The 12,555-nt window shown below is 57.2% G+C and overlaps 1 protein-coding gene across 1 annotated transcript in view; it reads right to left on the bottom strand.

The window, feature by feature from the left end:
• Positions 1-832: 832 nt before the first annotated feature.
• ANK1 (ankyrin 1) overlaps positions 833-12,555 on the bottom strand; it is a 192,925-nt gene continuing 181,202 nt past the window's right edge. Inside the window, 4 exon segments of the mRNA XM_032468775.1 lie at positions 833-3,265; positions 9,135-9,269; positions 9,480-9,620; positions 10,608-10,691. Coding sequence (XP_032324666.1) covers positions 9,171-9,269; positions 9,480-9,620; positions 10,608-10,691 — 324 coding nt within the window. The 3' untranslated portion in view covers positions 833-3,265; positions 9,135-9,170.

Genomic DNA, 12,555 nt, shown 5'->3' with positions numbered 1-12,555 from the left:
ATCTGTGCTTTTAGAAGTCCTCTGGGCCATGCTTACACAACCACAGTGGGCGCCTAGGCCTGGGTGTCTTTTTCTGCTACTGAGAGAAAGCTTCAGATTCAGATTGAGGGCTGGGATGGCTCCGAGGACCCTGCCACCATAATTTGATCACCTCCCCTGCAGTGATGGGGACTTTGATTTGATTCTTACTTAACTCCAAGCTTGGCCAAAGCATTTGTGCTCAGGAATCCCAGGATGACAAACTGAAGAGACTTTAACAATCATTTAATCCCTTCCCCCATTTAACAGATGTGGAAACTGAGGCCAGTTTGATGACCAGCCTTGCATGAAGGGTTAGGAGCTAGTTGGGAACAGAGTGATTTTCTTGTAAGTTCTTGAACTTTAAATGGTATTTTTAAAACATTTTTTGTTGTTGTTGAGTTATAGTCATTTTACAATGTTGTGAACTTTAAATGGTATTGAGTAGAGGGCCCAGACGCCTTTGGAGGGAGTCCTGGGGGTAGGGGTCCTCCCTTAATGCATGCCCACTTTGGGCTCAGCCATGTACCCTGGTGCTTGTGGTGACCCCTTCCACCCATCTTGGAATTGCCCCCATCTCGTGCTAGTCATTAGGTGGGACAGAAATCTGCTCCAGCATCTGGGGGCAGGGGGACCTCTTGCAAAGTGGGTGGTCCTGATTAAAGGATTGTCCAGGTTCCGAGAACCTGGGCATCTGGCTGGGCCACAGGCTTCCCTGGGGACGGATGCCACCCCCAGCCTCTTCCCGGCCCCTACCTGGGCTTCTTCCCTGCCCCGGCCCTTCAAACCCTCCAGAGACCAGCCAGAAAGGAGATGGAGGCCTGCGCCATGAGTCGATTTCTTTATTAACTTTGACATTTGTTCAGCTGGTGTAGGGAGAATGGTCTATACATCAGAGTGGGGGGTGGGGAGGACTCCCTCCCGAGAACAGAGCAGGTGGGAGAGTCAAGAAAAGAATCATTTTCATAACAATTTAAAAAATCAAGGTAATTCCAAAACTTCTAAAAAGCGTCTAAGGTGCAGACTGCAGCATTCTCTAGGCATCGTGTGGCGACCCCAAACCCCTCCCCTAACAGCTCCTACCAGCAGCGGAACGCAGCGTGCCGCCGAGGGCCTGGGGCCGGCGGGCCAAGCAGCCATGCCAGACAGAGCGAGGAGCCAAAGCGCAGCCGGGGCTGGGGCCGCGGCTCTACAGGGGCTACTGGGTCGGCGGAGGCGGCGGCGGCGGCGCCTGGGAGAGGCGGGGACAGACCGCAGCGGGAGGCGGCCCTGCGCCTGTCTTCCTTGGTCTTCACCAAGTCCGGCCCCGCCGAGGTCCCGGGGCGGGGCGGAGGGACCGGCCGGCGGAGCTGCTGTGCGCCCGGACCCCGCGGGGATGCTGTGCGCCAGGCCCCCCGCGGAGGCGGGGCTGGGGGCCCGCGGACCGATGCGCAAGCTCGGGCTCCCTCTCCCCGCCCGGACCCACCGGAACACGTGGCGGGGGGGCCCCCTGCCGCGCCACCTGTGCGCTGGTGACGCCACGGGGCCTCGGGGGCTCTGACATCGAGGGAGCTTCTGTGCTACTTGGAAGGTTCGGATGTGTTCTGAGGACACCTCGGAAGAGCGGCAGGGAGGCAGGTGACTGGACATCCGCAAACAGTGGCCCTTGGGAGGGCGAGAAGAGCCTGCAGTCTCTCTCCTGGCCTGGAGAGCGCCGCGCGCACGGGGCGGGCACATTGTGCTGATTCGGGCCTCCCTCTGCCGGGGGCTCTGGTGTAACTTTAAGGCTCTTCCCTGATGGCACCAAGGCGAGGAACAGCCAGCCGTCTATCTCCTTCCTGCCCTGGCGGGACCCTGGCCTAGGAGGGTCTCCTTCCTGGTGGGGGGGGCCTCCTGGCGGTCAGCCGTCTCTCCTGCGCTCTCCTCCCCCTGGGCACGTGGTCGGCAGAGGGCCCCTCCGCCGCCTCTCCAGGTGGTGGCAGAGGGGATTGGTCCATCCCGCGGGCTGCCTGGACTGAGAGCACCAAATTCGCTCTGGGAGACCTCGGGGTGGTGGCTGACCTAAGACCTGGCAGGAGCACTCACTAGGCACCAGCTACAGGCTGTAGCTCCTTCTCCCGCAGCCTGGAGAAGTCCTCAGGAGCTGAGCTGTTAAGTGCTTCGTACATACGGCTAAAGTGTTTCTATTGATTTGCATAGTATTTATTGGTTTTCATATACACAAGGCTGATTACTGTACAGTTTACACTTGGAACACAGACTAGGATATAAGTGCTTAAAGATATAGAAAATCTCTTCTCTATTGGACATGCTGGTGCAATCCTGGGACAGCCACCGGCCCTCCCCCAGCTGAGAGAGAAGACCCTTTCAGATGGGGCATTGGCTTCCTCTGAGCCCTACAGCTAAGCGTGGGGGTCCTGGCCTCAGATTCTTAAGTCCCTAACACAAGGAACCCCGACTGTACTCTCAAGGCAATGAGTTTCCATTGGAAGAGGATTAATACTTGAGTTGGCAGAGAGAGAGAGAGAGAGAGAGAGACAACATAAAAGAAATTCCAGTTTATCCACCGGAGATTCTAGACAGCTTCGGACGTCACAGTAAAATCTGTGTGTATACTGAGCACAGAGGAGAGGTGTGTGCACGCGCGTGCATGTGTGTATGTGTCCTGAATGCCGCACAGAATGCTCTGGAAGGTGCAGTCCCCTGGGGAGTGTGGGGTGGGGGGCGGTCACAAATGGAGCATGGAGGTGTGTGGGTGGCGGGGAGGCTGGCTGAGGACAAGGGATTAAGGTGAACTGATTTCACACCTAGTTTTCTTTTTTTTTTCTTCCCTTTCCAGGAAGCCCACATGGATTTCTTATAGATGAGGTTGAAAAAAAAAAAGTACCCTGTAACAAGTCGAAATTGAAATGATTTTTAAAAAATCTCATCCCAGCCACAAAAGAGCCCTTGGTTACTGTTGCATTCACTCTCCTGCGTCTGTTTTATGTCCCTCTCTCTCTCTCCCCCCACCCTCCTCTTGCTGCTTTCCGCCCGATTCCCAATTCCCCACAGATCCACTGTCACCAGAGGCAGGATTGAGGACTGTAGGTCATGCGTCTACAGTCAGCCGTTCATGCGAATAGGTGACTAAAGGAAGTCCCTTACAGAGGTCATGCCGTTAGCCTAGAGGGACGTGTGTGCCGCTTCCGGGGCCTCTGCTCCAGCTCTCCTCTCGTGTGCGTGGCAGAGTGTGTGGAGTTCAAGGGTTAGGTGTCGAGGTATGAGCCTGAGGGACACAGAGAGAGAAGGAGTCACTTAGAATTTCAAGGTGCAACTCCCAGCAAAAGCCCACGATCCTGAGTTTTGTGCTGGCTCCCCCGGGCAGGGTTGAGTCAAGATAAGCAGCCTCCCCAAGCAAGACAGGAGCTGAAAGGCGCTGAGGTCAGGTGCCCCTGACTTCCCTGGAATCCCAGCCCTCCTCCCCGGCTCCCTGACCCAGAGGATGCCACCAGCCCCATGCCCAGTGGAAGAACCTCCCGTGAGGTGCTCCATGCCTGCACAGCGATCTGGGGAGAGGTCCCCGTGAGCACATCCTGGTACCTAGTACCTAGGAGACGGGCCACATGCGCCGGCCAGGGCTTGTGCCAAGAAAGGGGCCAGGCTGGGCAGCGCTGCCCTGGCTTGTTCAGTTCAGTTCAGCCAACATGCACTGATGTCTGCTATGTGCCAGCCTGAGGATCCAGGGATGGAGCAGACATGGCCTTGGGAGCTCATGGCCTCAAGGGACCTCAGTGCCTCTTTGCCCCTGGTCCACAAGCTCTTGCTGTCAGGTGCCTCTGGCTGCACCCCCCCCCCCGCCCCACGGATGGACAACCTCTGTTGGGACAAAGAGATCTTTGAACACCCGATGCCTTCTCCCCGGGATAGTATGTATCTTGGGCTGAAGACAGCAGCTTTGCCTGCAAAGTGAGGTCCAAATTCTGCGCCCTGGGATTCACAGCAGGACAGTGCTCCCGCCACCCCCTGGTGCCTCATCTTCCAACCCGGAGTGGAAGACCTGCCACCCGGGATGCTGTCTGCAGGGACTTAAGCTGACAATCTCCCCGGTGGGGCGGGAAGAAACACAGAAAGGCAGAAACTCATTTGAGGCACAGCTGTCCCCAGACAGGGAGCTGTCCTGGGTCTTGCAGGTGCCAGGGGTGAGGGAGAGGCTGGAGATGGCCAAGGTGAACTCAGCCCTGAGCGGTTCTCCAGGGGTGGAGAGTGGTGCTACGTTCCTCGCCAGAGCCAAAAGCCAGGCCTTCCACTGCTGTGGCTTGAACGAGCCGTCACCCTGGAGGGGACTTTTCCATCACTGCCCATGTTCTTGTCAGCCAAGCCACCTCCTCTGAGTCCTCAAACCCACCTGCCTGCTGATGCCTGCCTTTGTTCTCAGCTCCCCCGTCAAGGACGCCATCCAGTCTTCTCTTCACTGAAGTTCTGCCTACCACCCTCAAGATGCCTCCTCCATGAAGCCTTCCTGAAAACTCCAGCTCCCTCTTATCTCTCCCCTCCAGTCCCTGCCTTGCATTCAGAGCGATCACAGAGTGTAGTTAAGAGCATGAACTCTGAAGCCAAATTGCTTGAGTTCATATCCAGTCTCTGCCGGGTACCTGCTGTGGCCTCAGCTGAGTTACTTACACTCTCTGTGACTCAGTTTCCTCTGCTGTCAAATGAGGGCGGTGGTGGGACGTACCCTGTTAGATCGCTAGACGTGTGAAAGCTAACGATCTATAAGGTGTGCAGGACAGTCAGCAGTACTGGATGCAGCCGGGACTGGGCTCCTGAATGCTCTGGCCTGTCTGTCCTTTCTCTCATCTCCTTATTTCCCCGCTAGAGTAGAAACACTCTGGGGGCGAGAATCGGACCTTATCTTTCCCTGTGGTCCCCACAGTGCCTACCCCAGTGTGAAGCATGCCTTAAATAACAGAACTTATCAAATCTTGAGCCTGGAAAGGACAGGCTACGATCTCCCTCCTCCTTTTCTGCCTGGACACGGAGCAGAGGAGGACATCCAAGGGTTAGAGATTATTCTAGGGTAATGGCTCCTCCTCTCTCTGGGGAAGCAGGGGCTCCTGGAGGAGCAGGGACAGGTCTGGTGGGAGTGGCCGGACAGCAGCAGGGGCCGGAACAGAGTTCGAGTCTCTGGCTGGGTCCAGTCTGCCACCATCCCACCCTCTTTACTGCTTAAAAATAGCCCCCTGGTGTTCCTGGTGGCTGCACTAGTGGGGGGGGGGTTCTTTCCCTCTGCTCATCTCGCTGTGCTCTGCCACCTGTCCCCAGCCCTGCCCAGTGTCTGTGGCTCTCTGACTCTGATACACCTGCAGGGGCTGGGGACTGAGGGCAGACTCTAACTTAAAACAAGACAGCAAAGTTTAACACGCCCCCTGGCCTCCCTGCCCCCTTCCACTGAGATGACAGATTCATTTTCAAACTTACTAAAATATTCTGCTTCGTCAGAGCTAACACAAGTTTTGCAACTGCAGTGTCCGAATGGAAAGTATCTCTTAAAAAAGAAAAAAAAAAAAAAAAAAAAAAAGCAGCTTTCTGAGGCCCAGAAAGCAAAGCTGTCAGGTGCCCGGTGGGTCCTCTCTAACCAGGGGGGCACATGGCCGCCAGCTCCAGCCTGTCTTCTGGTGGCACCGGCCCCCTGATTCTTGACCTCTACACTGGGGCCCAGGGCAGAACCCACCAGCTGCTACTGCCCTTGATCAGGCCCAGCTACACAGCAATTTTCTAGCTTCTTGAATACGACCGGAAAGCACTCCTCCACCCATCATGCCTCATGCAAAATCCTTCCCAAGGTTGGAAGTGACTGTGGGGGCATCAGAACAGGTGACTAGGATTGGGGTGTTCTGTTCTTTGGGGTGCTCCACAGCTTTGGGCAAACTGTAACCATCACTCATCTCAGCTCGCCTTCTTTTAGGGGCAAGTCTACACTCTTGCCACGTCACCTCTGGGAGGTTTGGGAAGGAAAACCAGAACCCACCCTAATAACCCACTCTTGAATATGCATCCAGATCGCTCAAGCTTGACACAGAGTCCTGAGTTCCAGAGTTTTAATTCAGTAGGTCTGGGGCAGGGACCAGGCACCCGCATTTTAACCAGCCTCTCGGATGCCTGGATGACATTTTGAGAATCAGTGGATTAGAACTGGACGATTTAGAAATCCCTTTCACACACATGAACCCATCGGTCACTGTGACCACCCTACAAGGGAAATGCCAGCATTATTGCCACTTCACAGCTAGGACCCCGAGGCTGAAAGAGGTCTAGGGACCCACCCCGGGTGAGACCTGCAGATGGCTGAGCACCAGGAAACACCTGTTCGCCTTACTCTGCACAACCGCTCTCACGGTTACCATGGTTACTTGTAAGCCTTTTGGCAGGAGCGAGACACACATTCAAAGGGACTAGTTCATCCTCCCTCAAGGAGACGGGAGCTCAGGCAGTTAAATGACGTGTAAGGGAACACAACCTGGAAACCGGGGGAGCCAGGCCTCAACCCTGGACCCCAGCCCAGCTTTCACTGTCTCCGAAGCAGAGTCAGTTCTATTGTTCCTGGTAGTCACGTTTGAAGAAGTCACCAGGAACCTTGAATTAGCCAACCCTGGACCATTGCTCCCAAGGGAAGCACCACACTGGGGTCCTGCCAGCCTTTGGTCACGACATTTTTGTCAACCAGCGAAGCCATAACCTTGCGTTACGTGTGTTTCTGTTCAAAGGCAACATATTTAATGTGCAGCTGACCCTTGAACAACGCGGGCTTGAGCTGTGCGGGTCCACTCCCACGGGGGCTTTTTTCAGTACGTATAGTACCCGAATTTTCATTTTACGGGTTTTTAAATTAACTCAGGGTGGGGGAAGGTTTGTGATGGATTAGAGATCAAACATGTAGAATCAAAAGAATTGGAGTTTGAGCCCCAGATTCTGTTCCAACGGTTTCAGCTTCATCAGTTCCTTCATTTCTGAGGCAGAGAGAGCAGTGCTCAGACTTTCAACTGCATCCCAACCCTCTGTTCAAGGGTCAGCTGTCGCTTGTTGCTTTATTAATGCCGAACTCACATCCAGCGGTGCCGTAACGAACCCAGGCCTGAACGAAGCTTTTCTAACACACGCGTTTCCTGCATCCAGCCTGCACGTGAAGCCTCCACGCTCTTAGCAACCCTGGACGGCACTTCAGCACTACGCTCGGGGGCTGCTTCAAACACCAAAATCACCAACGAAACGTGCAAAAATGCACAAAACACGGCACTAAGTAGACTGACAATGATGCTTGTTTAGTGCGGGAGCTGAAATGGGGGACAGAGAGGAGGTCGCCTGGTTTGACCTCAGCCAGGAACAAGCCTGCAGGGCGATTCAACACTGCTCACCCCTGTGCGCATCCGGGAAGCGTGCTGAGTGCTGGTTTGGGGGTTACGATAAATTTCAGCTAGTAGGCGAATTTGCAAGTTTGAAATTATTTGGAATCCATGAACACAGAGAACTGGCCATGCCATGCCTGTGAGTGGCAGGTGGTTAGTATGAACGATCAGTGAACGCTCAGCCCTTTCCCTGGCTTGTCTGGTTTTTGTCTTGCTTGGAGGGTAGAGGATTGCAGGCCAACCCTGGGGCTCTGTGGACCAGGGAGGAGCCTCCTCCCCACTGTCCCCACCGCACACTTCCCTGGCTTCTTCCCTCCCGGCAGAGGCCCTGTGCTACAGCCCGGCCGCTCTGCTCCGTGTTCCTGACACCCACGCTGGGTGGTCTGGACCCACATCCCCTGTTGTGGGGGACAGGGGTCGGGGGTAGGTTCAGCCACACTGCAGATCTATAGAAACAATTTTTTAAAATTCTAGATTCTGTCCTTCCCCTCCACTTGGCTTCTGGGCTGCCAGGAACATCAGCAGAACACAAGCCAAACAACGTGAAGCCTCTGCTGCTGCCCTAAGAAAAATAAGGCCCAAGAGTGTACTTTTCCTTGCCCTCTCTGCTTTTTCAAATTACTTGCACACCTTTGGATTATTCCCAGGGCCGATCACAGCTGATGTCCTGAACCAGCCGCCCAGTGGGCCCCCAGCAGTGCGGGGGTTAAAGCGGTGACCTCCTTAAGCTGCTGAGAAGTCAGGTCTAATTTTATCCTCTAACTGGATCGGCCAGACCTCTTTTTGCCCAAGTGCTGAGGGATGTCGGGAAGCCTGGAGTCAGCACTTCTGGGAGCTTGGGAGGCGGCGGCCCTGATCTTGCCGATCACAGAAAGCGAGCCTGCTGGCCGCCGGGCCCAGAGCCAGGCCCTGGGGGTGTAAACGGCAACAACCCGGTGTGTGCGCCGCGCTGGGGCCACCTGCTTCCTGCTTCCGGCCGACTCCCACCCCGATGCGCCCGGTACTGAGCTGGCCCGAGCTGGGCACAGCAAAGGGCCTCGGGGCAGCTCAGTACAGGACCCCTCAGGGAGGACGGAGGTCCGAGCTGGCCCCGAAGCCCCCAGCACTGCTCAGCCCGCTGGAAAGCCTTCGACGCCGATCATCCCGGACTCCCTCCCTCCCTGCACATCACACCCTGGCCCCTTAGCCGTGCCGCCCCCCAGCCTCCTGTCAACTTTGTCTCTTCCTAGAAAGCAAAGGAGCCACAGGCTTCGAGAAACACCGAGAAGAATGGAAACCTTGGGCTGCCAGGATTCCACAACTTCAAGGCACAGCGGGGCTCTAGGTGTCCCACTGTTGGGCTCTTTCTGGGCTGAAACAGCACAGCCTGGACAGATTCTCCTGCACTGTCCTGGGCCCTGTCCCGCCATCCCCAGACCCCGCTTGCTGGGTTTCCGGCATGATATTACTACTGAGATGTACGAAGTGCTTGTCACTCGTGGAAGCACTTTTTAAAAAATCTGTATTTTGCATCTCCGCGAGGGGCAGGTCAGCTGATACTGGTGACTGTTTTCTTGAGGAGGAGGCGGAGTTCAGAGGCACAGTTAGTAGGCGGGGTCTAGGCTCGGGGACCAGAGCAGTGCCTGTTCCTCTGGCGGCATGCTGGGGGTGGAGGAGAGGCAGGGAGCAGTGCAAGTTGCCGGGAGGGGGCGGAAGTGAGCAGCCACTCGGAGGACCAGGCCATGCGGAAAAGATGGAGAAGGATGGCGTTACCTCCAAAGAGGCCATTCGACAGGGAGGGGCTCGAGATCACTGTTTCCCCCTTTTGAGGCTGGCCCGCTTCACTATCTGAGCCCCCTTCCTGCCCTCTATCAGGTCCGGCTGCAGGCCACTCCCTCTCAGCTCCACCTGGAGACAGCAGGACAGACAGAAGGCGGGACAGATCACACAGAGACGGGAGGAAACAGCAAGAGAATAGAGGGCATCCTATGGAGGCGGCGGGAGCACTGCCACCAGGGGAAGGAGGCTCGAAGGGGAGCCTGGAGAGAGGCGAGCAGGTGCAGAGGACAGCAGAGGTCATGGTGCCGGCCACTCGGAAGAGCGAGGGCCTGAGAGTACCTTGGTGTGCGGCATAAAGAAATCAATATCAGCCTCCATCTCACTAGGGTCCTCCAGGGGCCCCTCAGAAATCACCTCCCCGTGCTCCTGGGTGTCATCGGCTCCAGATGGCTCTATCTGGCGGACCACTTTGCGAATGATCTGGAAAAGAGAGGGAGGGGAGAAGGGGCTGGGAAAGCCAGCAAGACAGAGCTTGAAAAGGGCAGGTCCTGGAATGAGGTTGGGGGAGAGTCAGCCTTTGTGCTCAGGAGCCCTGCCCTGCGTGGCCAAGATCGGAGATGGTCTCTCACCCCATCGCTGGGTGGGGAGTTCATACCTACCGCCTCAGAGGGGCTAGAATTTGCAGGGGGCCTTGGGGGCTCACTGATGATCAGAGTCTGATCCCCACGTGACTTCTCTCTCTAGCCCATAGCGTTCCATCCTGCCTCCTGGCGCGATGGGAGTTTATGCCATCTGTCTTTCCCCTTACGACTGTGAGCTCCTGGTAGGGAGCGCATTTCTGCGATCCACTCATTTCCCTTATTCATGCAACCAGATCTTCCAGGACCATTTGCTCTGCACCAACCAATGAGCGAAGAGCGGGAGGTGAGAGTGTAAAGATGGGGCCCCCGCCCCCACGGAGCTCCGGGTGCAGGAGGAAAGACAGGATGTGCGGGGTCCTGCTCTGACTTAGCCGTGAACAGAGGGGCCGCACAAGGTCATCCCTTCGCCCCTTTTTCTCCCGTCTCCCTTCTGCCCACACCGAGCACGGTGCCCAACGCTTGTCAGGCAGAATCACATCTAACGTAAACCTGCTGCCGACCCCAAGCATTTCCACGTCCTTTTCATCTTAGGAGGCATGCTTATCGGGGGGACTCCTGTACTGCTGTCCTATGGCTGTTTGCAGGGCCAGGCATCACAGGACAAGGCTTGTGCCCGGTCCTTCTGGGACGCAGTAGCAGGAGCTGAATTCAAGCTGAATCAGGCACAGTGGCTGCGAGGAATGGCACATCCAGCCCGCGGAAGGTGCCTGGACCGTCCAGTCCAAGCTGTGTTTGCCCCTCTGTCAGGGCAGCAGCGAGAAGCTGAGTCTGCCAGCCTCTTTCAGCCCACCTGCCCCTGCCCAGCTCAGGGGGTCTCTGCACCCACCTTCTTGGTGACGACGTTGCCCTGCTCATCCGTGAAATGCTCCTCTGTCACCTGCTCTCCTGGAATATTCTGAAGCTCATTCTCCTGGAATTAGAGGAAGGGAGAACACGCAGGATTGGTAAGTGGGAATTAGGGGGAAGGATGGAGGAGGAGGAAATAAAGCAGCAGCAGTGGCTGCCTCAGTCTGACAAACCCCCACCATGGCAGGGAACGCCGACTCAGCAAGTAGCGGCCGCCAAACCAAGGGCTCTGAGAGCCGGAGCACCTGGTGGGGCCGTGCACCTGAGGACAGGACGGAGCCTCGAGTGTGCAAGAAGGTGTGGGCTCGATCCCTGCCTGAGCCCCGGGAGTGGGCAAAGTCGGGGTGATGGTGCAGGTGGTACAAGGAGGTCCTGAGAGGCAGTGAGGCACCTGATTTATAGTCCTACAGCACTTTACAGGGAAGAACACCCGTCTGCAGACACCATTGCCCCGAGGGTGACCTGCCCGCTTCACTGAGCTGGCTGGGGACAGCAGCAGGAGGAGGGCCGGCCTCCTAAGTCCCAAAGGCGAGCTTTCCCTGCCATTGCTTGGGGTGGGGGGTCCGAGTGAGTGCCACACAGCTCTGGCCCCCGGCACCTCCCACCCCCGAGGCCCGCCTGGCCCTCCTCTTCCAGGGGGCGTCCTGACCGCGCATCCATGGCCCCACACACCGGGCACGGCGCACTCGGCCCGGCCCGCCCCCGCCTGGGTTACCTTCAGGAGGACCCGGCGCCGGACCACCCTGGTGGAGAAGGTCTCCTCGTCGTCACTCAGGCCCTCGCTCTCCCCCAGCTCCTTGTCCAGCTCCTGGTGGATGTGCTTCAGCACAAAGCACAGGGAGCCCCGCACGATGTGCATGACGTTCTGACAGCTGACCAGGAAGAAGCCCAGGAGCACCAGGGTGACCAGGAGCTGGGTGACGAACGTCCACATCCTCACCTCCTCACCAGCCCGGCCCTCCGGGGCCAGGGGGGGCGGGGGTCCGGCCTCTCATTCTCCTCTGGGACTCCGGAGGCCCCCCGGGACCCCTTGCATTCTCCCCCCGGGGTGGGCGGCTGCAGGGTCTCCACTGAAACTGCCGCCCGAGTGCCCTCCTGCTCAGAGCCCCGGCTCTGCCCTGGCTGGATGACGTCAGGCTCCAGTAATTTTAGCTCGGAGACCAGCTGCTGGGCTGTCCGACGGCGCCAGAAGGAAGCCGGCAGGTGTGTGTGTCCTGGGCCCCAGAGGCGCGTGTTAAAGTCACTGTGTGACACCCGCCCCCAGGAGCTTGCAGGAGGCCTGCGCGCCCCCGTGCCAACCAGAGGCAGGACAACTGTCTTGCTTAGGACTCAAGGCAATAAGACGTCCGGAGGACATGGCTGCATGTGTGTTCCCTGGGCTGCCACTGCTATGATCAGAATAATGTCACCCGCTCGTGGGGTGGTACCAGCTAACACCCTGGAGGGTTCAGAGTTAGTTTCAAAATAGCCCCGGGTGAGTGATTTGCTTGGGTCCAGCCAAACGAGCTCCATGGCGTCCAGCACAGGTGGTGAGACCCCTGGACGCCCGTGCAATTCCAACAGCCCCCCGGCCCTCGGTCCCCCTCACATGGCACAGCAACCCTGAACGTAACCGCGGCACTGGTGTGTCTATTTAAGGTCTGTCCTTAAAGGCTCTTCTCACGCCCAGCCATCAATCCCCAGGGGCAGGAACCACGGGCATTAAACTCGCCTTTGTAGGCCTGACTCACTAATGCAGCCGCCCCGCTGTGGCTGAAAGGAATTCCTCTTTTGGGATCAGGCTGTTCCTCTCTGGGCTGCCACCCACGTGGCGGAAAGATCGAGGATCTGGACCCGGCACGCCAACCCTGCAGCCTGCTCGCTGTGCCGCTCAGGGAAGTGAGACACCTTCTCTGGGCCTCGGTTTCTCCATTCATCAAATGGGGGTG

This window comes from Camelus ferus, chromosome 26 (genome assembly GCF_009834535.1).
Source record: "Camelus ferus isolate YT-003-E chromosome 26, BCGSAC_Cfer_1.0, whole genome shotgun sequence".
Lineage (NCBI taxonomy): Eukaryota > Metazoa > Chordata > Mammalia > Artiodactyla > Camelidae > Camelus > Camelus ferus.
This window is presented reverse-complemented; position numbering and strand designations above follow the sequence as displayed.